General features: G+C 43.3%; 1 protein-coding gene across 10 annotated transcripts in view; it reads left to right on the forward strand.

Annotated features, from left to right (window-relative positions):
- The window catches only part of NAV2 (neuron navigator 2), a 768,220-nt gene that overhangs the window by 493,549 nt on the left and 248,552 nt on the right, over positions 1 to 26,119 (forward strand). For all 10 annotated transcript variants that reach the window (XM_074401233.1, XM_074401231.1, XM_074401234.1 and 7 more), the window contains one exon: positions 22,117 to 22,189. In XM_074401233.1, the coding sequence (XP_074257334.1) occupies positions 22,117 to 22,189 (73 nt within the window). The remainder of the gene's footprint in view (positions 1 to 22,116; positions 22,190 to 26,119) is intronic.

Consider the following 26,119-nt stretch of genomic DNA (forward strand, 5'->3'; position numbering starts at 1 on the left):
GTAACGGACTCTGCCAGAAAAAAAATTAGTATAGAGTTAATGTGGTCACTCCCTAAGAAAACAGAGGCTGGATGTGGTGGTTCATGCCTGTAATCCCAGCACTTTGGGAGGCTGAGGCGGGCAGATCACGAGGTCAGGAGTTCGAGACAAGCCTGGCCAACATGGTGAAATCCTGTCTCTACTAAAAATACAAAAAAAAATTAGCCAGGTGTGGTGGCACACACCTGTAGTCCCAGCTACTTGGGAGAGACTGAGGCAGAAGAATCGCCTGAACCCAGGAGGCAGAGGTTGCAGTGAGCCGAGATCACACCACTGCACTCCAGCCTGCGTGACAGAGTAAGACTTCATCTCAAAAAAAAAAAAAAAAAAAAAAAAGAAAGAAAGAAAAGAGAAGAAAAAAGAAAACAGATAGAGCACCTTTAGGGCCCTTTAATAATGGAGACAAAGGAAAGCAGTTTTATTTAAGAGCAGGAACGAAGTGGGAGCTATTTCAGTTTTCAATGGGTCAGTTTGTATCCTCAACTAAAGCGTGGGTTAGGAGCATGAGCTTTGTAGGAGGAGCAAGCCCTGGAAGAGGGTGCCTTTTCCTCCCTCCTTTGACTCCTCCTAACCCGCTAGGCGGCCCAGCTGCTCTGTTCTCTGGTCTAACTCCTGCTGTCTTCCCAGAGATGGGGAAGTGAAAGCAGACATTTGTGGAATATGGCCTAGAGGATTCCAGGGGCAGCAGAGCATAATCGTAATGGGCTCTGCATTGTGTACTTTTAGAGTGTCAATCAGCAAGCAGTCACAGAGTGCCTACTAATGCCAGGTGCTGGGCTAGGCCAGCTGAATACACAGGTGAACAAGGTATGATCCCTGCCCTCAAACTCAGATGAGTGGACAAGAGACCAGAGAACAATAAGAACAATAGATTATTGCAGCTGCTCCCACAGACATCTGGGCATGGCACAGTGGCATCCATTCTACCCCTAGGGCAAGGAAGGCTTCAAAATAACTTGTAAACGGTGAGTTTTGAAAGGTCAGAGAGTTCACCACAAGAGATGATGTGTGGAAGAGGATTCCAAGCAGAAACAGCCAGGCGTGGAACCCATTTCTGGAGGATGGGTTTACCTGAGGATATCATGGATCTCACAGAGGAAGGTTTTACAAACAATCATTCATTGATTGTATGAAATTGCCACAAACTGTGTCTGGTGAGGCTCTTCTAGCCTCTTGGCAGCATCAATTCCTTGTCCTGCTGTGCCTGTGGTGAAAGGAGGGACATGAAAGAGCCCAGAGTACAGCAGACTTATAGGTACAGAGGTCTTTCAGACCTGGGACAAGCCCTCTGTGTGCTTTATCATACAGATTCCTTCCTGCATCTGGGGAAGAAACCTCAGAACAAAGATTTCAAAAGGAAAAAATCCAGGGTCATCAATTCCTGCAAACAGAAGTTCAGCTCTAAAATCTGGGAAATGGAAACACTACCAGGTTGGAAACGGCTGTTAATATTTTTATATCAGCAGTAATGTGCATCTACACAGTGCTTTAAGGTTTATAAGCTCATGACACATTCAGTCTACCTGACTGCTGTGAGCTAGCTTAACACTCATACCTTCTGGGTGAGAAACTGAGATGCTGTCCCCAGGACTCAAGCCTGATGCATTTCTGTCAGCATTTGTAACCCTCAGTGCCCTTTTGGCCCTCATAAAATATGGCACCAGGAAAGACAGAGAGGCACAGCAGTGGCTTCCCTTTCCTGGAGCAAGCCCAGCCCTGGCTTGTTTTTAAGGAGCCCTTTGCCCTGCTTCAGTCTGACCCAGATGCTTTTGGGGCCAAATCCTTGGAGATAGAGCTTTAGAAACAACACTCCCAACCCCATTCCCTCTCCCCCACCAAATTCATCCCCTTGGCCCTTAAATAAGTTTGTGTGTGTGCGTCAGAGCTGGTTAAAATGTTTTGTCTATTTAACATTGCCATGGCAACCGAGGGCATCTCTTTGGCTTTCAAGTGGTGTGTTGAGCAGAGTTACTTGTTAGTGTAGAAGGAAAAGTGTTGCTTGGAGGTTAGCCAGCGGGTGCTGGGGCGGCCCTGATTCCCTACTTGAATTCACTGTACTCAAGACATTGGGGGCATTGGCTCACTTTGGAGCCTGGGAATAGCCAGCGGCAGGGGGTGGTTTTCTTTTTAAATCATTATTACTTTAAGCAGCTTGGCTCTCTGCCTTCTATTAGGAGAAGCACAAAGTTCGGGAGGCTTGCTTGCCTTTTCGGCAGAAAAGCCCCAGGGCTGCTTTTTCCTTTAGCTGATCTTGGGCCTGGGGTCAGCTGAGCTTCCCTGCGCTGAGCCCCTGCTTCCTCCTGGGTGCCTCAAGGAGTCCGCCTGCCTTCCTATCTCAGTGCATCTAGACTGAGGGCCAGCCTGAGCTTGGGGACCAGCCTGGCCAGGTTTCCTTTCCTTTTCTGCTATGCTGCAGCCTTGAGCTAATTAACTCTTTGAAGCCTCATATTTCCTGTTCTATGAAGTGGGTTGATAATAATACACACCTCATAAAGTTTTCATGAAGACTAATGAGGCAATGAAAATGATAATAATGGATAATAATAATTAAAGTGATAAAATATATTCAAAGCTTACAGAGTGTTTGCCTTGTGCCAAGTGCCATCCTAAGGGCTTTACAAATACAGCATATCCCCTTACTTTATCCTCCCAACAGTCCTTTGATACAGGTGATATTATCCCTATTCTCCTGGCATATAATCAGCACTCAATATATGGCAGTTGTTACGATAATGATTTCTTTCAGTGGTCATTCTTGTTTTGGGGGACATGGAGCTCTTCGGAAATCTGAGAACCCTTCAGAAATCTTCTAGCTCTCTCCTCCCCAAATTGCATATACCCCAGAATTTTGCATACAACCTGAGCAGATCATGAACCCCACAGGCCAGCTCATGCATGCCCTGGGGCTCCATAAATCCCAGGTTTGGTGCTCCTGCTGTGTAGGGCACAGCTCTCCTTCTTACACTCTCCTTTCAGGGAGCTCTGTGGAAAATGCCACACTGGATTTCCTAAGACAGTAGGAATCTGCGCTTAGGCACAGAGAAGGGCCAGGCAGTGATTTTCTAACTTCTGTTCCATAAGCAGAACCCTTCATTTTTCCCAAATAAAAGCTTCCATGGAGCCCCACATATGAGGGATAAAAGCTGCTATAAATAGGGTTAGGTAGCCCAGGATAGGTCCACCATAGTCACCCCTTGCAGAAGGCCAGCACCTGGGGAGACACGGTGGGATGGAGCCTAGGAAGGAACACGGCAGTGTCAGGTTCCAGCTCTGCTCCTGGCTCCAATCCTCCTTTCTCTGGACCTCCTCAGTCTCTTCTCCTCTGGAAAAAGACAGTCGGATTAGGTTTTACCTATGACCTCTGCAAGGCATCACAGATGAGAGCATCGGCTGGGAAGGCCAACGGCTTGAAACACAGGCATGTCCCTCAAGCTCTAAGGGAACCAGTTTATAACAGAGGTAGTAATAGTACCTGCTCCTGTTTTTAGGCTTCAATGAGACAATCAACATGAAGTGCCGGCATGTTGCTGGCCACAGAGTGACCCTCAGTAGATGTTAGTTCTTGCGATGATTTTTCAAGGGACTTAAGTATTGTTTGAAAAACTGACATTCCTCAGGAATGGCCAGCCCTGCTTTTGGGTGGGGGCTTGTTTATGGGGTTTGAATTCATTTGTACACCTCTATCTCTCTGAATGATAATGCTAGACTCAAAGGAAACCCCTGAGAGATCTCATGTTACAGAGCAGCATGGTCAGTCTTGCTCAGTCCCATCATAAGTATGGCCCTGGATAATCCACTTGGCCTTCATGCTTCACATCCTTCTATGAGAAATGTGGAAGAGAACAACACCTCACAGGGTTATGAGATTTAAATGAGATAATATTTACTGAGCACTCACTATGCATCAGACTGTGTGCTGAGAGCCTCCTTAATTACTGAAACTGCCCTGTGATGTAGATGCAGTTATTGTCTATATTTTGCACATGGGAACTGAGAATTTAAAAGGTTGCTCTTGGTCCCAGATTATTTACCTAGGCAGATTCAGGTTGAAGCTTGAACCCAAGTCTATTTTCAGAGATGTGGTGTTTACCTCTGTGACAGAGAAGGGGTGATATAAAAATAGTCTCCACCTCACCAAGCTTTGTTCTCCTTAGTTTTCAACTGCAGATACAGCAGAACCAGTTAGGCTTAACTGAGAGCTAGCAAAAAGGGAGGAGACAGAATATTTCTGGAAAGGGCCTGAGTTGACTTACTGATGGGAACACACAAGCTGAAATAGGGGCAGGTGTCCCCTTGTGAAAGACAGCTCCTTGAGTTGGCCTGGAAGAGCCTTGGCGCCAGGTACCTCTGGCTGCATTCTCTCCAGAGCCTCCTGGGCCAGGGGAAAGCCATCTGCAGCAGGATCAGGTTTCCAGGCCCAGTGACTTTGAGCCCTCCTAACAGCTGCCAGAAAGCCAACTACATGCCTGGGGAGTGTCTGAGATCCTTGGGCAGCTGAGTTGCCTCTTCCCTGGGCCCCGGGCCTATTTTTACACAGCCCTAAGCGCACACACATGCTGCAGAACCAGGAAGGAATGAAGAAAGTCCATAGGCCACTTAGAATTTAAAGCAAAGTAGAAAGAGCTTAGGACTAAGATCAGCAGGAAGCATCCACTGCTTCCCGCCCAGGGAGGCACATACACTGTCACTCTTGTGTGTTGGCCATCATTCATGGTCTTTCAAAGTTGGCAAGAACCTCCACAGCTGTCTCTCTCTTCAGTCATGCCTGTTTAAAACAGCCACTGCCTCCCCATTTCCCTCTCCGTACTCTTGAGCACAGAATAGAAGATCCTTCGAGATCTGATTGCCGTCCTCTCCTGCCACTTGGCCACTCAAACTGTATGCCCCAGTGAGAACAGATACCTTGTGGTATGCCAAAGAGGCCAAGTATTCTCATGCCTCTGTACTTTGATAATGTACAAGGTACTTACTTACAGATAAAGTACTGTCCAGCCTGCCAGGAGTGACCTCCTGCTTGTCCCTTCCTGGGCAGTGTGACCTTTAATATTCAGGTCACTTGTTTCCTCAAGGAGTTGACATAATGAGGTGCCTGGTATCTTTTGTGTCCCCAAGTGTCCTGTGCCTGCATTTAGCCGAACACACACTCTTGTGGTTGTCTGTTTACTCATCTTCTTGAAGGAGATACCATGTCTTTCACTTGAGTATCCTAAGCATCTGTCATTTCGGTGACTGGCATATAGTCAGCATTTAGTAAACATGGGATGGGTAGATGGACAGATGAAAAGACCAAGGAGGGAGCTGGCCTGAATGTGTGCGTGTGGCTGGAGGACTGTAATATACCATTACTCCGATTTCATTATCTGCAGCTCAGCAGTGCTCTGAGCACTCAGTATTAACTTGGAAGTTCTTTATAGGATTTAAGAAATAGATATGTAGTGCTGTTCTAGAAGTGTCTTTCCTTAATTCTTTTCTTCCTTGGTTTATCCAAAGGACCCAAATAGAGCATTTTAATTACTCTCAGGAATTGTGGTTAATTTTTAGTTTGTTGAGTTTTTTTGTGTTGCTTAAGTGAAGCACCCTCACAACCACCAGTTTATTAATGTTGATAACAAAAATGATAAAAAGATACTGTTCTAAGTGCCTTGCATGTTTTAACTCATGTTGTTCTTATAACAGTCCATTAAAAAGAATGGAGAACTTAGACCTTGGTGTCATTTGGCGTGCTCTGCCAGGGACCAGCTGTGGGTTGTGGTAAAGAACCTCTCATTCTGCCGGCTGTGGTGGCTCAAGCCTGTAATCCCAGCACTTTGGGAGGCCGAGGCAGGTGGATCACGAGGTCAAGAGATCGAGACCATCCTGGTCAACATGGTGAAACCCCGTCTCTACTAAAAAAAAAAAAATACAAAACATTAGCTGGGCATGGTGGCGCGTGCCTGTAATCCCAGCTACTCAGGAGGCTGACGCAGGAGAATCGACTGAACCCAGGAGGTGGAGGTTGCGGTGAGCCGAGATCACGCCATTGCACTCCAGTCTGGGTAACAAGAGTGAAACTCCGTCTAAAAAAAAAAAAAAAAAAAAAAAAAAGAACCTCTCATTCTTTCCCCTCACACTGCAGCACGTTCATCCCTGACTTTCTGCCATGCTTTCATTTAATAATGTATAGCAAACACTTAGAACAGGTACTGTTTTTGGTATTTTATCTGTAGTGACTGATTTTACCTTCCTAAAACTCTAGGAGAGCATATACAATTATTATCGCCATTTTATAGATGAGGAAACAGACAGAGAGCAGTTGAGCAACTTGCCTGAGGTCACACAGCTAGTAAGTGGCAAGCTGGGGTTTGTTTGCTGGAAGCCTGGCTCGAGAGTCTACTCCCTTTACTTATGCTTTTCCACATGTAAAGAAATTGATTAAAGAAGAAAAAAAGACTCACTATGGCATGGAAAGACAAACATTCCACTTGTAACCCTAGCCCCTCATCTAGGCATAGGCAGAGGCTCATATGAGACATTCTGTTGTAGGAAGGAGATTAGGACAAGAAGAATAAGCATGGGCTCTGGGGTCAGGCAGACCTGGGTCCCACACACGGGGCATATGTGCTGGACAAGTTAATTGAATCTCTCTGAGTCTGTCTTCTCCTCTGGAAAAGGATAATGATGGAAGCTACCTTCTAGGGTTGTTGTGAGGGGGTGTATAAAAGGCACCTGGTCTCATCTTGGCTCACAGTGAATGCACATGAGATGGTCATTCCCTGCCCTGTTTATAAGTCATATATGTTCTAACTATGGTACAGCAAACTATTTCCTTCATATTCAAAAAGTGTACGCTCAGTGGGGTAGCTGAGCAATGTCTACTCATCCTCAACAATGTTCACGTTCCAATACCCAGAACCTGTAAATATGTTATCTGACATGATGAGAGACTTTACAAATGTGATTAAGGATTTTGAGATGGAATTACTATCTTAGGTTATCTGGGCAGACCCAATGTGATTACAAGGATTCTTGGAGAGGCAGGAAGGTGAAGGCGAGAGAGATGTGACCACAAAAGCAAAGCTGGAGAGAGAGATTGGAGGATGCTAAGTTGCAAGCTTTGAAGGTGGAAGAAGGGGCCATGAGCCAAGGAATGCAGGTGGCCTCTACAAGCTGGAAAAGGTAAAGGAAGCAGATTCTCCTCTAGAGCTTTCAGGATGGATACAGCTCTGCCAACTCCTAGGTTTTAGCCCACTGATTTCGGACTTCTGACCTCCAGAACTGTAAGATAATACATTTGTAATGTTTTAAGCAACAAGTTTGTGGTTAATTTGTTATAGCGGCAGTAAGCAACTAATACACTCTGGGATTCATGCAAAGTACCTTGCTGCATCCGAGAGTAAACTATTTGAGTTTTACGGCAGAGGCTCATTTTGATGTAAATGTGGGTTCCTTGGAGTCCTGAGTTTCCTGAAAGGTGCCTCCAATGTTAGAACATTTCAAAATGGAGCTTGCTGTATGGTACATTCAAAGCACATCACTGTAGGGAAGCATGTGGAGGACAGAGACCCATAGTTTTTATTTCCAGCATATTGTGTCCACATTATGGGCCAACACATATACTGAGCTGTCATGAGAGAGGCAAGCACATTTCATCTCAGTAATTAGAAGTGAGTATTACATCTTCTGGACCTCTTTGCCAATGTAAACTCACAAGTAGGTACTTTGTTCCCCCCAACTAATGTATGTTTGTCTTGTAAATTAACATAACATTTAAGCAAACGTTATAAGGGATTTATCATATTTTATATGCTATTTAATAACATCAAAGCTTTGTAATGGGAATAGTTTTTTTTTTAAATCTCTTTCAGTTCAATAAAATGTTTATATTCCCAGTACCTGGCATAGGCCTAGGTATGTTAGAAGTGCTCAGCTAATTTTTTGCAGATGAGAAAGCTCAACAAGAAGTGTTTCAACAATCCAGGAGTTTCCCAGAGAATGGAGTGACGTGACACAGCAAATTTTAATATTTTGAATGCACTGTGTAAGTTTACTACTCTCAAGAAATGGGAGATTCAGTCTCTTCTCTCACAATTTTATGTTTTAACTTGGTGATAAAGGTATATGAAGAGACACCAAAATAACAGATTATTTTCATTAACAAGGGAAATGGTGTTTGGGTTGGTAAAGTCTCCGATAGCAGTGCTCAAATTTTCTATGTGAGAAGCACCTGGAGAGATTATTAAAATAGATTGCCCGACCCTAACCCCAGAGTTTCTGATTCAGTAGGCCTAGGGAGGAGCTGGGGACTTTTCGTTTTTTGACAATTTCCCAGGTGCTGATGATGATGTTGCTCTGGTGACCACACTGTGACACATTGTCTCTGAGTTAACAAAGCCTCTTTGCCGGGATATGACTGAGCAAACATACATTTAAATACGTATTAGTTTGTAAAGTTGTTTGCAGTTTTAAAAGTTAATATGAGGGAATCCTTTCGCTTTTTTAGAAAGGATAGGATGCCTTCAAGCTTGTCCAACGCATGGCCCACAGACCTCCTGCGGCCCAGGGTGGCTTTTAATGCACCTCAACACTAAATTGTAAACTTTCTTAAAATGCCATGAGATATTTCTTTTTTGCGATTTTATTTTTAAGTTCATCAGCTATTGTTAGTGTATTTTATGTGTGGCCCAGGGAAGTCAAAAGTTTGGACACTCCTGCTTTAAACATTATTTTGTCTTAGAGCTATTGTATGTTCCAAGTTGATATGATCTGTACTGTGCATGTGGTCATGGTCTGGTTGGAGTTTGAGGTACCTTCTCTACCCATTCCAGCTCACTTAACCTCTGTAACTTTGTTTCTTTTTCCACAGAACATTTGGGGTGATAATTCTTTAGCACATTGGGCTTAAATACCTGTATCCCCATTAGACATTAACTGCTTTGAGGACAGGAGTCACATCTGTCCATTTGTTCACACTGTCTAGCACCCTGATAGATGCTCACTAAGTGATGTTTAATGAAGAAATTCCCAGCACACCTCCATTGGGACTGGGATGTTGTGAGTGGCAACATGGTATGCTCGGGAAGGTTAAAGAATGTAGCAAATGTGAGGCTGACCGAGGTTAGGGCTGGGGGAAGGGAAACATAGCTACAGATCTGAGCTGAAAGAGAGATTGGATGGTGATTTATAACCATGTGGATTGTGGTTTATATAAAAGCCATCTGGGCCTCATGCTTGGATCCACCTCCCTGCATATGTCCTCATGGAGTTCTTATGTTTCAGCCTAGCATCAAAGGGGTGTTTTTTGTTTTTTGTTTTTTGTTGTTGTTGTTGTTTTTGTATATGTGTTGTTTTTTAAAAATTTTTGTCATGAAGTGGAACTTAGCAAGGAATTCCTGTTTGCACTTTGTAAGGCATGGTTAGTCTATGGCATCTGTGTGTTGGGAACTGGTCAGGTCATTGGATCAGTGGACAAATGCCACTGTGCTCACTTAAGCAGAGTAAAGAACGGTGACCAAAAAGCTAAGCTGAGGCACTTTTAAAACAAAAACTGAATAGATGCCAACAGTTAGATAAAAATCAATGTATTTCACTAAAATTGATCTGTGGGTTGACATGCAACAGGCAAAAAATTGGCTAAAGCTGGGCAGCAACTGCCCCCTTTCAGGAGGTATGGGCTGTTTGTTACAATCTCCACCATTCCCTATTGTCTTATACCCAGCCCCGTTTACTCATTTGTTACCTGCCCACCGCTGCATGCATTTGAGGTTTTGGATCCCTAAATGACTGTATTCTCATAAGTATCCTGAGCTTCCTCAGCAATCCTAAGCACTGGCATATGGTAGCTTGAGAGATCACTGTTTTGGGAGCATTTTGATCAGGAAATAGGGCCTATAAATGTTTATATTGATTTAAATTATTCTTGCTCCTGAAGATTTAAAATACTGCAGAAGAACTTAAATATCTTCCCTAATAAAATAACTTCTTCCTCTGTGAAGTGTCCTTTTTAAAATGTAAAGGTTGGATTTGGTTTGGATGGACTGATTACTGATTGCCTTGCTGTACTGCTGAAGTCAGAGGGCAGGAAAAATGACCAACCAAGGTGGTCATGTTTCTCCTCAGCTCTGGTAAAGCACTTGCTGTTTGGTTGTTCATGCCCCGTGTTTGCACAGGGATTCATAGCTTGCAAAACACTTCTCATTGTGCTCAAATTCTAACTCTGCTGTTTAAGAGTTGTGACTTAAGAAGTCTCTTAAATGCTCTGTGCCTCCACTTCCCCATCTGAGAAATGATAATAATATCTACCTTATCTAATGGTGGATTTAAAGAATCAAAATTAACTGATATAATAATGTATGGACAGAATGTAGCCCAGTACTTCATGTTTCATAAGGATGCAAATATTGCCAGGAGTAACTGTCTTGCCTGGAGCAACTACTGGCAGGATCTCTGCATGGCTTTCAAAAAAGGAGTAATTATCCCTATTTTTTGAAGGAAAAACTGAAGCTCAGGGAAATTAAGTACCTTGCCCAAAGGTGGCTAGAGAGCCCTGAAAAATCTGCAATCCCCTAAACTTTCCATCTGGTCATTTGAAATCCTTAATTCCCCTGTCTACCCTTGAAATCCCCTCCAATTAATAATAGCTCCAGTAGTGATGAAACTTTAAGATAAGTTGACTTTTCCTATTTCAGTAGCTTTCATGCGTGAGAGGGCTCCTGCATTGATGGGAACATGGTATCAGTTACACAGTTGGGTGTGGGGGCAGAACCTGTCCAAAATTTCATCTCGTATACTTTATGCTGAAGGCATATGAAGGCAAGAAGAAAGGGGCATGTATTGTGGGTTTCCACAAAGGGACTACTCGTGTATACCTTTAGTGGGAGGTTTTCTGAAATGAGTCAACTTGGAATTAAAGTATTCCTCAGGCCCTCTTCTGTTTCTACAAGGAGATTGTACAGAAGAAACCCTCACTAGAGCAAAGAGCCTTTCACGGTTAGCCTGTGGATACAGTGTATCTTCCAATTTGGTGTTTTCCTCTGCATACATTGCATAACCAGTCTTGTGAAACTCCTTTGAGAGGGATTTGCTGGGATTTGATTTAAGAATTTACTGGTTGCCTCCTTTTATGAATGATTGTCAAGTGCCCTCTCTTTATGATACTCAGCAGTTTAATTTTAGCCCTTGGGGTAGGTGGAGGGAGCCTTCCTGATATGTGGATATATCAATAGAACCATATGAAATGACCAATATTTCACCATTTTTTACTTACAAAAATGGCAGTTTTATCTAGTTCAACCAAAGACTTAGCAAGGATGTAAATAGTAACAGAGATTAGCATTCTATGACAGCTTAAAAATTATCACTGTTTCTTCACAGGTGCATTAGATATCTTGTAGCCTTGGAAAGCTCAGGGATATCCTGTAATGGAATCCTTCCTTGTCTAGTTTGTTCTTCTTTCAGTGGATTTTGACCATGCCTCTGATGTTCTGGCTGTGGCAATAAGCAAAATGGAGAAATCGTTATTATGTGGTTAATTATTTTTAATCTCATAATTCCTAATTGGTTGGCATGTAGCTCTTGGCGTTTATCACAATTTTAGAATTTGAAACTATTGGCCAATTCATTTCTTAGTATAAAATATTTTGTGTATTCCTTGCAAAGTCCCCCAGTGATCTAGGATCCAGTTGCAACTCCTTAGTCATGCCTACAACTAGCTTTTGAAATAAAAAATAGATTGAGGTAATGTATGTGGAAGTTTCTAGTATAATGCCTGGTATATAATAATCACCCACTGATTGGTTGCAGAATTTGAAATTAGAGTGGAAACAATGGTGATTTGAGGTTACATTTCTCATAGACATTAACATGATATAGTGTTCTATAAAGGCAGGCAGGCAGAGAATAACAGACCCAGGATCTCCATTCCAGCCATCCTCAGAGTAGGTGAGCAAAGTCCTACAGGATTCTGAATTGAGTATTAAAGTATTCAAAGGTATTTGCTTGGCTTTGTTTCCTGCTTATGGATGCCACCAGGACAGGTCTTACATTTAAGTATGCACTATTGATAGAATTTCAGGAAATTCATGGATTGACTGTTCATGAACAACCAGAAGAACCATAAGCTGCAGATAGTGGCAAACTGGCTGAGCCACAAAGCACAAAGCTGACTTACACAGGCCGGTGTGAGGGAACTGGTAGCAAGCTGAGGAGTGAATTTCATGCTTGGCTTTCCTCTACAGATTATTCCATTACCATATTCCTTCATATCTACTTGTTTTTGGGGTATAACAATGTAGTCTAGTGGTTCTTCCAAAACTGAAGATTCACTGTACTCTAGAGATGTATCTACTCCTGAATTTCAAGGATCTGCTGTTGTATTTAATTTTGCATTTATATTCTGCTACTTCTTGAAGATTCTATGGTAGCTTATGGATTTAATCATTTAATATTGCAAAGATACCAAAAAACAATCCAGACCTTTTAAAAAGCATAGTGAATAAGCATCAGCGTTTGAGTAGGTGCCTTGATAAGTAAAGTTGTCCCTTATCATGTTTGCGACTATATGTTTAGTGGAGCGATTGTTTACTTGAAGTTGCCTCTTGCTCAGGAGACTAGCTGCTCCTTGAGGGAAGGACCACACTGTCTTGTCTGCCTGCATTTGCTGACCATTGAATACGACTGAGAAGAGAGTAGATGCTCAATCTATATTTTCAAGGAATAAATGAGACTGTCAGTTCCCAGGTAATCATACTGAGCGAGCTTTCCAACAAGTGTCTGTAGTCCCACTCTGTCTACCTCTATAGTCTGTCTTGTGGGACTGGAGTCAGATTTTCTTCTTAAAGTTTGAGTCCAAGTTTATTTCCTCTTCTGTGGGTAAAACCAATGTCTTCTGCAAAAACTGTTTGATTTTTTAAAAGTAGAATTGATATCTGTATACATTTTATAATGATTTCCACAATCAAAGTAATTAATACTTCCATTACCATGCATGCTGTACCTTAGATCTCTAGAACTTGTTCATCTTATAACTGAAAGTTGATGCCCTTTGACTACCATCTCTCCATTTCCCCATCCACTAGCCCCTTGTTACCACTGTTCTGCTCTATGAGTCTATGAATTCAACTTTTTATAATCTCACATATAAATAAGATCATGCAGGATTTGTATTTCTGTACGTAGATTATTTCACCTAGCATAATGTCCTTCAGGCCCATCCATGTTGTTACAAATGGCAGGATTTCCCTCCTTTATTTTGGCTGGATAATATTTTATTGTGTACATGTATCACATTTTCTGTATCCATTTATCCTTTGATGCATTGGACACTTAGGGTATCTTCATATCCTGGTCATTGTGAATAGTGCTGCAGTGAACATGACGGTGCAGATATCTCTTTGAAATACTGATTTTATTTCCTTTAGACAAATATCCAGAAGTGGAATGGCTGGATCTTATGGTAGTTCTATTTTTAATTGCTTGAGGAAACTCCATACTGTTTTCCATAATGGACTGTTGACTCTCCTAAACCAAAACTATTTGCCTAAAAGGTCATAGGGTTTCTCATGTAACTCAATAGAAAAGACTGACTACAAAGCTTTTTGGATAAATAGTACTGGTTCTGGCAGGGTCAAAATGAATGCTAGTGACAAATTACGTATTTGTAGAAAGGCTGTACTAGTGTTGTATAATTTAACAAGTCTCAGAGTGTCTCATACTTCAAAATGATCTTTCACTTTCAGGAAATGCCACTGGCATGTAAAATTCTGCCATTATGAAACTACATGAAGAATGAGCCTTTTTAGGACTCTGAGTATGTGAAGTTCCAGACCATTGACATATATTCACCCACCCAATCCTCTCAGTAATGCTGGGAGGTAGATATCAGCATTTCTATGTTACAGATGACAAATCTGAGGGTTGAAGCAGTTAATGATTTTCTCAAGGTCTTGTGGGCAGTATGTCAGGGAGCCAGAACAGGTGTGGAGGAGTCCAAATCACATTCTTTTAAACAGATATTGCCGCCTAATAATTGCGGGCCGCAGGTAATGTGGGAAGCCAATGGCAGTCCCTTCTGTCTTGGTGTGAATTTGTTTATCAGCATCTTTTCAAGAAAAGAGTAGCGGAGAAGTAAGCGTGACATCAGGTGATAAGAGACCCAGATTCCTGGAGAGCTGTGCTTGAGAGGAAAACCTAGAGGAGGAAACGGAAAGCAGATAAGCCTGTTTGATTCTGTTTCACCAGGGGCCAACCCGAGACACAGCTTTGGAATGTCCTGTCCTTAGAACTATTGCTCAGGGTCACTCATGCCTAAAATTACAATGCAGTAACAAAAACTACCAGTTGTTGGGCACATAGTAAACATCACAAATATATCCTCTTGTCTAATGACAAACACCACCCTGGAGGGTAGGTGTTATTATGCCCATTTTATAGATCAGGCCACTGGGTAACTTGCTGAACATCATAATTTAGTAAATGCCAGAAACAAGATTTGAATCCAGACTTGTCTGAAACTAAAGTTTGTGTTAAGTCCTCTAATATCACTCCTTCCCCCCAGTCATTCCCCTTTTGTGTTTGTGTCCAGCTTCTAACTTGAAGTCCTTGATTTGGAGGAGTGATCCCTTATGGAAGTGCTAGGACGTTTTAAGGAGAGTTACTCTGAAACTGTAGCAGGAGAAAAGATACACAGAACAGGGTACTGACTGAATGTACACAAAGGTATCCTTGGGCCTTTCTGATGATGCTAGTCACCAGTGGAGTTTTTTCTCTTGTAGCATCTGCCATCTCTAAAAGAGAACAGAGTTCAACAATAAGGGTTTTTTAATGGGAGCCTCCAGAGTAAGGACAGAGTTCTAGAGCTTTAGCTACAACTACCCTCCCAGGTTTCTCTCTTTGTTTCAAGGGAAAAATTGGGAAGTCAGAACATAATAGGAAAAAAATATTCTAGGGACTTGGAAGCAAAATGGAAAAATATAGTCACTGGAGGAATTTGAGAATCTTGCTTTCAATTTTTTCTCTAGAGATATTTTTTTTTGTATCCATATGGACTTAACGCATTTGCTGTAAAGCAGAGAGACTCTTAAAAAGTTTTTTAAAAAGGGAATTTTTGACAACATCTTGGAAAGCTGAAGTTATAAATATTATAAACAGTGTGGTAGATAACGTTGCCAAATTAAAGGCAGGAGCTGGGCAAGGCAATAAGCAGGAGGAGAAGCAGTCTGACATGGGAACTCATATGCTCTGTCCAGCCCCTGATTCCCACATTCTTAAGCTTTTCTATTTCGAAGGCACCATGAGAGCTTGAGCTGGCCTGCTGTAAACTTCGATGCTTGAATGACCAAAGCTGCGACAGAGTCATGGAGCCCCTCTTATGACTAGATGAAGTTGGCTTTCTTTATACATCAGCCCATGTGGCTTACAGAAGGGCAGGCCCTGAAGCTCCCAAATATTTCCATACTTAGGAGAATTGGAAGCACCACCATGTGTTTCCCTCATTTCTGAGGCCGCCTTCTAAAATTAAAACTGTAGTATCAGGACCCCGCAAGCTCTACCCTACAGAGTTATGCGTCTGTACTATGCTCCATGAGACTTGTGATCTTGTGAGGTTGCTAGGCCCCAACACTGATGGGGTGGACACAAAAAAATGAAGGCGAGCGAATCATGCGTAAGGTTGTGGCTTCTAGGGTATAGAGGAAAGAGACTGATGACACTGCAAGACAGACATTTAAGAAGGCATTTCCCCAAAGTTCATTTTGCTTTTTGGTTTGGCTTCATGGTTTTTCCTTCTATTTTAGCTTTGGAAAGGGACAGAGGAAGGGGGTATTAGAAAGACATGGAGGCGGCCGGGCGCGGTGGCTCAAGCCTGTAATCCCAGCACTTTGGGAGGCCGAGGCGGGTGGATCACGAGGTCAAGAGATCGAGACCATCATGGTCAACATGGTGAAACCCCGTCTGTACTAAAAATACAAAAAATTAGCTGGGCGTGGTGGCACGTGCCTGTAATCCCAGCTACTCAGGAGGCTGAGGCAACAGAATTGCCTGAACCCAGGAAGCGGAGGTTGCGGTGAGCCGAGATCGTGCCATTGCACTCCAGCCTGGGTAACAAGAGTGAAACTCCGTCTCAAAAAAAAAAAAAAAGAAAAGAAAAGAAAAGAAAAGAAAGACATGGAGGCTTCTTAGGTATGGAACAGACAGATTTCCAGTACATGTGACCACAGATGCTGATATCTGCCTCCCGTTCCTTCCCTTCTCTGTGGCCAGCCCAGAAGCCACTGGGACCCCACTTTGAGGCCATCCCTCACATGAAACAGCCTATCCTCCAGCTTTCAGATGGGGAGGACTTGGCTGGGCTGCTATTGCCAAGGTAATGGGGCAGGTTGAGGTACTGACAAGAGTTCTCAAGGAATAAAGAGACCCTTGCCTTCTCTCCTTCCCCATGTCAACTCCTTTATGTGGTCAACATGTCCCATGTGGCCCCATTTGCCCTTGCTCAAGTGACCTCTCATTGCCCTTCTCCCTTTCCCACCACGTTTCAGCCATTCTGACTTTTTGGGGTTCCCAGAATGTGGTATATTGCATCATGTATGGAGTCTTTCAGCGTTAGATTCCTTAGGCTTGGTAGGTTCTTATTCTCCCCACTCTTGGTGCCTGGCTAATTCTTTAGGTCTCAGCACAAATTTCCCTTTATTCTTTCAGTCAACAAATTCTTGAGTAGATCTATTATATGCTGCACCCTATCCTAGGTCTTGGGGCTACATCAGTGAACAAAGCAGATTAAAAAACCCTACGCACTGTCTCTTCCTTAAGAAATTCTTGCCTGTTACCCTCCCCACACCCTGCTGCACTCATAGGCTAGATTAGGTCTTTCTTCCTGTATACACATTCCCAACACTCTCTTCTCTTTCGTGGAAACCATAACGGCTTGTCATCAAGTACTTATTTGTGCATTCTTTATCCAATGCTGGTTCCCCTACATTAGACTGTAGGTTCTACAAGGTTGGGGATTATGTCTGTTTTATTCCCCACTATATACTCAGCAGTAGCACATTGCTTGACATTCAGTAGATGCTGAGTAAATTGGGGTTAAGGAATAGATAAATGAATGGATGACAATTATTTTTGATGGCAAATAGCAATGTCAGGTGTGAGGGTCCCACATACTTCTGGGAGGAAGTTGTTTGAGTTGACATATGAATTTTGTGAAGAAGCTACATTGCTTTCAAAGTCGCCAGAACTTACAGGTTCTTGCTTAGCCTTGTCTGGAGTCTAAAGCTCCTACTGCCTAAGCTTTAGGCATTTCATGATTTACAAAAATGGTTGTGACCTTGTCTGACTTTAATGCAGCAGCTGTTTGCCTCTCCTTCCAGACTGGAGATTTCCAAGGGGCTTGGGGAGAAACTGTTAAACCGTAAGAACTAAAGTTCCATGTATTTGGTATGCCCAGAATGTTGTCTTCCCCTAGGCTGTGGTAGCACCCATAGAGATAGTCTTCGTTTGCATTAATCATTTTCATGCGCTTTGCACTCAGCTACACTGGTATTCAGAGAAAAATGCTGCCATGACAACTGCCACAACAGATGGTATTTGATCAGTCTCTAAGCTACCAGCAAGATATATAGCAGCGCTTCCGAGGTTTGCATATTTTACGTTATCAGGAGACTCAAGTCCAGCCTTAATCACGATTGAAATGCAAAGTTTTCCATTTGCTTCCTATCTCCTGATTCTCTTTCCAGTTGTTTGGCATTTGTTTTGATTTTTCTAACGCCCTGGCTGTCCTGGGTGGGGAAATACTTTAGGATATGGGAGACAAAGGCTGCAACACACGTAGCCCATGGAAGTTGCCCTGCAAGTCTGAAGTTCAGAGACTGTTGAGAAACTATTCGACTTTGGGATGGCAGTCTCAGCTGAGATTGGCAGAAAGGCTTAATTGCAGCCTCTTTCATGGATATTCAGGCACTACACAAGGTGGAGCCACATTTGGCCCCAAACAAAGGGCATTCTGGGGAAGTGCATCCTGGTCTTGGTCTGCCCCTTTTCCCTGCCTCCATCCTTCATCCAACACCTCTCTGCTCCTGGAGTCTCCAAGCCATATGGTGGTTCCTCTTCTGGGTTTCCCCCTCTACCCCAGCTAATGCTGCAAATTCCAGCAACTTAGTCCCTGATCTCTTAGACCCATTTCTATGGCAACAACTACAATAGCTTCTCACACAGGCCTCAGCCCCCTTCAACAACATTGGAATGTCATACTTCCACAGATTTTTTTTTCAGCTAATTTTGGAAAGTAGTTTATATTGGCCACTACATGCTAATGAACAAGTTTGGCCTTATTTACATACTTTGCTGTTTAAGAGTCTTTTCTCTCACTCTGCCTCCCAAATTTAATCGGATCCTTCTCTTATGCTGTGTGTCTGGATCACACATGAGTCTTGTTAAAGATGGGCGTGAGGACATCATTGTGCTGTAATGAGTACTGGGGTGCTGCTACTGCGGCTGTTCCCCTCTTGAGATATGGTAGGAGTTTGCAATTTCAACAGTACATGAAGATGGATTATGTTTACCTGTACAGTATTTAGAAGAAAACCTTAAGGTGAATTTTAATCACAAGAGGGCCTGGATCAAAGAAACAATCTCTCCTTCTGATCTCCTTCCAAATGAAGCCAGGAAGTTGGAAGCCACATCTGACCCCATTCTGCTTCCCAGCCTCACTCTCTTCCTGGGGTGCAGATGAAAGAGCGTGGGTCTCAGCCGCCTTGTCAGGAGTGATTTTTAACCTTAATGGAATATTATTAAAGAGTGGATTTGAGACTTGAGGAATGTTTTTTGAACTCCTTCTGTGAACAGAGAAATCGTAATAGAAAGAAAAAATTCAAGGCACTTGATGGACTTACAAATGATCTTTTTAGTAATGACCAAGTGCTTAGTTTTAACATTTTCTGGAGTGCAGGCTAGCCATCTGGTTTTGGCTCTCTGTATTTCATCGCTTCAGAAGAAAACATTGGTGCCCTTAGGCCTTCTCTGTTCACCTAGTAAAAGAAGATCCTAATGCTTCTCTTGTTTATGTGTTCTGATTCTTCTTGAGACACACAGGAATCAGGGTGTGTGTTAAGTGGCTCTGTGGACCCTAGAGGAGGATTACTGGCTGGCTCCTATGTATGACAGGAAGGAGGACCTCCTGGTTTCTCACCCAGCTCTGCCATTGACATTTGACCTGTGTAATCTTGGTCAAAAATATGCCCTCCTTACCTCACTTTCTCTATCACGTAATACTTGCTAAAAACAACACCATCCGAAGAATTGAGTGTCATGCTGGCACAGAGCAGACATCTAGACAATGATGTTGGCTGAATGAATGCTTGAAAGAATCCTGTAAGTCAGGGCTTCTCAATCTCAGCACTGTTGACATTTTGGCCTGGATAATTCTTTGTTGTGAGAAGCTGCCCTGTGCATTGTAGGATGTTTAGCAACATCTTGGCCTCTATCCGTAAGATGCTAATGGTACGCTGCCCCCATTGTGACAGCCCAAAATGCTGCCGGACATTGAAAATTGGTCCCTCACCTCCACCCTCTCTCCCTAGCCAGTGGAGAACTACAGATCAAAATTATGAAATTCTGTGAAAAAAAAAATGAACAGGACTTCAAAAAGTTAACAAAGAAGTATTTGGGTAACTTATTTATAATTATTCATCCTTTTAATAGAATCGGACATTAAAAGAAAGTCCAGCAGATGGTTGAATTGAAATGTATCAAGGCTAGCCTTGCAAACAGGCACTATCACGTACTTTAAATGATGCTGTATGTGTTGAATGTTCCATAAATATAAGTAATATACTTTATGCTTCTTGGAATGTGAGTTCTATAGAAATAGTGTTGTAGTAGAGCAGTGCTTTTCTTGAATATGTTGGCGGTTGTCTTTATTTTTTTCTTCAGTGCCATATTGCTGGACTATTGCTGAAAAAACTTAACCCACCTCATCATCCCACCTCCATGACACTTCCCAGGATAAATTTCAAGTCTACTATTTTTGATTTCACAATAAGAGATTCAGGAATAGTGAGCTTTTTCTTTTTCTCACTTTCCACGGGGACATAATTGCCAAAGCCTCACTTATCAGCCATGTGCGAGATACTCTAGAAAAGATAGAGGAGAGAGTGATAGGAAAAGGCAAGCAGTAGAAGAGGGATTTTATAATTTTATTATGATTTAAATACTATTGTCTCTTTTGAGGGGCAACAAATCCTTTTGAGTGGATTTGGTATATTACCACTGTGTATGACAGTAGAAATAAGGACTGATAGTTAACAATTTTTTCTCAAAAGCAAGGTTTCATGGTATGGTGAAGTAGCATTTAGAGATTTTACTGTTACTACACTTACAAATGGGAGCAGATTGCTCCAAGACATCACACACACGGCACTCCCAGCCATTCTTTTCTTTGCTTCCCCCTTCCCCATTCCCTCTAAGCCAGAGCACCTGGTTGTCTGCGTTATGTAAATGCAGGCTCCTATGTATGACAGGGAGGACCTCCCGGTTTCTTACCCAGCTTTGCCATTGACATTGACCTGTGTAATCTTGGTCAGAAATCTGACCTCCTTACCTCACTTTCTCTGTCACATAATACTTGCTAAAACCAACACCATCAAAAGTGATCATCCATGGGGCTGGACAGAGGAAAGGAAAGATGAAAAGAAAACTCACCTTTCCTCCATGTATATTGGAAAGGATTTTCTGCAATGCTGTTGGGCATAATGCATAGCATCAACATTTAGGTTCCAGCAAATTGCATTCTGCCCTTTTTTCTAGAGATGAAAACCTGTCTCCCAGATGAGGACCCTTGAAACGTGAGATAAGAGGTTGGAAAGGAGATGAACCTGTGCTAAAAATGAAAGGATGGAGTAACTTCAAGCTTAGGGTTGAGTAGAATCTATATGGGTGCAGTTTTATTCAGATGTACCATAGCTTAATTTAAAGCACTTGGAAGATGTGATGACCAGGAGTAGATAAGGAAAATGCCTAATGTCAATGGGCAAGTGGATGTGAACTTCAGAAAAACTGCCTTGGAGCTAGACTGTACTCAAATTAGAGCTCTTAAATGTAGACACTTTACATTTTCTGTGGCTATGAAGGAGCATTGGGAAATTGCTTGGGGATGAAGAGAAGGGTCACATTATACTGCGGAAGGCAATCATTTATTAGTTCAAAATAAATTCCATGGGTTAAATACTGATTTGAGTTTGTAGGAATGTTGATGGAGGCTGGGAAGTAATGAGGGGTGGGGTGGTGGTGGAGGAGAATGAGTGGGATCCCCATTGTGAAATGCAAAATATGTGAAATTCAAAGATCCTTGTGCCAAGTCAAAAGCAATTTCTTTTACTTATGGTATCCATTGACATTAATCAAGCCAGAATATTTTCCTTTAAACCAAAAAATAATTAGCCCTGACAACTAAAGTCAAATTAGCCTCTTGGGAATGACCTAATTGTTCTTTCGGGAAAGCTGGACACTGGCTTGCCCTTGGCTATGGCATCAGCCCTGGCAAACCTGGGAGGTCTTGCAGACTCTGGCAGGTCCCTTCTTGCCACAGAAAGCACAAAGGACTGACGGGTTCAGGAGGTCACAGCCCTCTCTAGTCATCTGCAATGCCTGCCATCCGGAGAATTTTGTGAGTAAATGCTACCCAGATTCCTGCTAAAACTCCCATTCACTGTTTGTACATTCGACTGCCTGCCTCTTTAGTGACTGGAAATTTCCCACAGCTGCTGGTAGACGGGTGGGTCCGCTAACCTTGTCCCCACCTCCATTTTTCTGGCAACTGCTCAAGTTTTCAGGATTGCACTGGTGGTGACAGTGATCAAGATGAGAGCTCCGATTCCATCCTGGTTATTTTTGGCAGCGGTGAGCAGTGCAAGGCCTCGACTTCTGGCCTATGTGGTTGGGATATTGGGTAACCTTTTCCTGTGCAAGTACAGACAAAGGAGAGCCCTATCCTGCATTCATTCATCCATCGGCCGTTTTTACAGCATTCTGTTTGTCCGTTTTCTCTAATAAGAGATGGCTCTGGAGAAGCTGAACATTTATTAAGTGTATATTGTTGTTTCTCCCCTCTAGATTGAAAACATAGATGCCTGCTTGAATTTCCTGGCAGCTAAGGGAATAAACATCCAGGGGCTGTCTGCAGAAGGTGAGTCAGAGCGCTTATCATGAAGCTGCCGCTTCATCATTAGAAATACCCACCTGTTACTTATGAATGATATTAACACCATTAAGACAAGGGATGTTGGTGGGCTCCTCTGGTTTTGTTTTCCTTTAGGTTGCTCAATGCTTGCCTAGACTTGGGGATGCCAATGTTATTACTCTCCAAAGACTCACTCCAAGAATGTGGATTCAACCAAACCAGCCACCTCTGCAAGAAACTGAGGAGTAGTGAAGAGGAAGCTGTCCTGTTTGAGAAAGACTTGCCTAAACAATGCTGATTTGATTCAACTGTCTAGTAATTCAGTTAATTATCAAGTCAGGCCCTATCTGTGGGAGAGAGCATCCTTCACCACCACATTTCAGCTGTACAGTTCCCGAGGAAAAATGCTGAATCCTTATCTCTCACTTTTATTAGACAAAGCAGCACTTTTTTTGCTTTAAAAAAAAAAAACATGTGATTTAAAATGCAATGCTGTATATTTACATTGTGATTAGTTTTTAATTAACTTAAATTTGGTGGCTAATTAGCACGTTAGTGTTCACCAGTATTTTGCTATTAAATTAGTTATTGGTCTGGAGATGGCTGGTCAGAATTCTCAGCCATGTCAGACAACATCTCAGCCTGAAACTTTCACACTGTGTCCTGTTTGTAAATACAAGCAGCTGCCAGCTCAGAGCTGCCATAGGCCCAGGCATCTTCCCAAGCTCATTAGGCTGCACCTGCCTCCAGTTTTCCCAGAACAGGTAAAGCAGTTTGGGCTTCAGATGATAGTGCCTTTCCCTAGCAAGACTGCTTTTTGAAAGGATGCCTGTTAGCATGGACTCTGGTGGTCAGGGTGGGGCAGAGGAGAACAATGAGAAGGGAATCAGCCAAATGGAGCAGGTAAGTTTGCAAGCATGATGGATTCCATCTGGGACCTGTTTTCTTGCCTTTGCTCTGCTACATGGTGAAAGCTTGGCTTTCCTGGCTGTGTTTCTGAGTGGTAGTTTCTTCTTCTGGTATTGGGGGTGGGTGGTATAAATGAGCACTATATTAGTGTCTCCTGGATGTGTTGTGTCTGAATGGGACTGTTGGAATTCCCTAATTGGGAACTCTGATGTGCTGGATGTGTCACCTGTCAGGCCTGGCCACACTGCTTCCAGAGATGACAGTAGCAGTTGTAGTCAGTCCTAATCCCAGAGGATTCCCCAGCTCTGAGGTACTGACCTTCATCCATGGGGATGAGATCAAGGCTGGCTGACATGTGGAATATGCTTTGCCTGGAGGTGGGGGTTTGGTGGGAGTAGGAAGATGCAGATTCCCATTCAGAGGAGCACATGATTTCCTCCTGGTATAGAGTTCTTGTGCTGGCTGGTAGGTGGCAGGGCATGCTCCTTCTAGTTTCTGGGAGTGATTGGACTCCTGGGACTGGCCTGTGTCTCCCAGCAAAGCACCAGCAGGGACTTTTAAAAAGGTGTACTTGGCAGCAGGGCTTTTGGGTATGCAGACTCTGCAGGCCTGCTTCATCCTGCCTGGCTGGGAGTGACCCCTGGCCACTCAGCCATCTACCCACTGTCCTGACTTCTGCTTCATTTGCTCTCTCCATCTGCCCCATCCTCTCTGTACCCCAAGGCATAGAGAATCTATGCAGTAAGTAGTTGTTGAGTGAACAAGTACCAACTGTGCTTTGAAAGATCTTATCTGTTTTGGCTTCAGTTCTCACAACTAAATTTGGAGTTTATAACAGCCTCAGTTTACAGATGAAGAAACTTTGGGTTAAAGAGGTTATGAGTGGCATCCCTGAAGCATGTAGCTGGAGAGTGGCAGAGCCAGGATTTGTACCCAGTTCTGTGTGAATTCAGAGCTCATGATCATGGCATATTCTGGGACAGCAGGTGGATAAAATCTAGGCATGCCATGTAAAGGTAAAAGAAATGAGATTTAGAACTCTTTGTTATCTGGAACATTGTTTCAGAAGATGTTACAGCCCACGGAGGCACATCATGCAGAGAGACCCTCAGCTCTCTGCCTCTTTTCAACATTGAGATGACCCTTGGAGGCTGTGAGGATGGAAGAGCATGCCACAGCCAGTGTGCTGTGGTATCAAGCCATAGTGGTATAACCATGAAGGAGTTTTATGGTATTTCATTAACTGCTTTCACTGTGCTATGTTGAACCCCCATCCTTCCAGCTGGGTCAAGACTCACTTAATGATATTTTGGCCAGAATGTATAATTCTTTAGTCATCTTCAAGTTATTACAATTATTTTATGCCCATATTTTATGACTCATTAATGTTCATTTTTAAACGTCAATCTCAGACTCTACTCAAAGCTCTTAACCCATACTCTCTCCAGGGCAAATGGCTTTGGGAGTTTGAAGAGAGATGGGGGCATCTTTCTCCTTCTCTTATTCTTGTGCCTGAGCCCCCAGGATTGAGGCAGCAGCGAGGAGGCAGAGTTCTGCTTCTGGGACAGGTGCTGTCCTCCTCAGTAGACATCACTGCCACTGTCTTACCAGGTAGTCTCAGCAGGCTCTGCTGACCAGGACTCGGTCCCATGCAGCTCCGGGGGCACTGGTGGTCTTCTGTGAGATTTAGCCAGATTTTTCACCTCAGTCTTATGATCCCTCCAGTACCTACCATGGGACTAGCAGGAACGTGTGGGCTCCATTTTCCACTTGTAGTGGGTGGAACTGCAAGGCCTCCTGTCACCTGGCAGCAGTCCCCCACCAGACAGTCTCTCCCTGGTTCTTTTCCCTACTCAGGTGGCCAAGGGGCAGATTAGCCAAGTCTCTGCTAAGCGAATGTCCAATTTGGGACCGGAATGCCGGACCCTCCTTCTTGCCAGCAACCCCCACTTTGAGCGATTCTCAGAGTGACCACTCCCTTGACTTCAAGGGGCCCAAGGACTCTGCTGTCTTGCCTCCTTGGTGAAGGGAAGGAAATATGCTTTCTCTGTGATCATCAAACATTGTCTCCCCAAAATGACATTCTGTCATCTAGATCTTCTTATATGAATTTTTTGGCGGATGGGAGTGATGATGATATTAGTGGTGAGACTGATTGTGAACTGCTGCAGTCCTTTAGGAAAGTGGCCCCAATGTCTGTCACATCCTCGAACTTATAAAAAGCAAGGGTACTTAGAGCCTTTTAGCCTCAAATTGGGCCTTTTTCACAATTCTAGGGTACAGGCAATATCTCATTTGACATGTTAAATTACGGGAATAGATTTATTGAGAGCTTACCACATGTCAGTCACTGAGCTATGTGCTGTGCATATTTATATCTTAATACTCCCAGCAACCTTTTGGGTTCAGTATTAGTATTATCCCCATCATACAGATGAGCAAACTAAGGTTCAAAGAGATTAAGCTGCACATTAAAAAAAGGAGGCCCACAAGGTCAGCAGTGGCTAAGCTACCCGCATCTGCTGATTCAAAGGCCTGGTATTTGCTACTGCACACCACTGCCCATGTTTCTATCCACCTGCATAACTACTAGGAAAGCAGTGTGGTGTATTAAACAGTAATGTGGATTTAATGCTTTCTGTTTTCCTTTTGAAGATGACTGAGTGCCCTGAGGCTCTTTCTCTGATGAAAAAACATAAGCGTTTGGAAGGCCCCATAGATACATCTCCACCCTTTCCCAGTGACTAAAGCTGGGTTTGCACTCAGGAGGGTGTATGCACCTGTCCTCAAAGCATTTCAGCAGCTCAGGCCTGCCCCGACCTGCCTACCAGAGAGCCATAGGGAGCCTTTGTTCCAGGGCATAGACGGCAGATGCTTGGGGGCAGAGGCTGCAGGCCCGAGTGAGCCCCATGGAGGTACTGCTGGTTTGGGGAACTTCCCTGGACTAGGCCTCTCTGCCCCATCAGTGTTCCTGAAAATTGAACCCATCTATTTGCTCTTGGAGACTTGCCAGTCTCCTGTGAGCTT

This window comes from Saimiri boliviensis, chromosome 6, assembly GCF_048565385.1.
Source record: "Saimiri boliviensis isolate mSaiBol1 chromosome 6, mSaiBol1.pri, whole genome shotgun sequence".
Lineage (NCBI taxonomy): Eukaryota > Metazoa > Chordata > Mammalia > Primates > Cebidae > Saimiri > Saimiri boliviensis.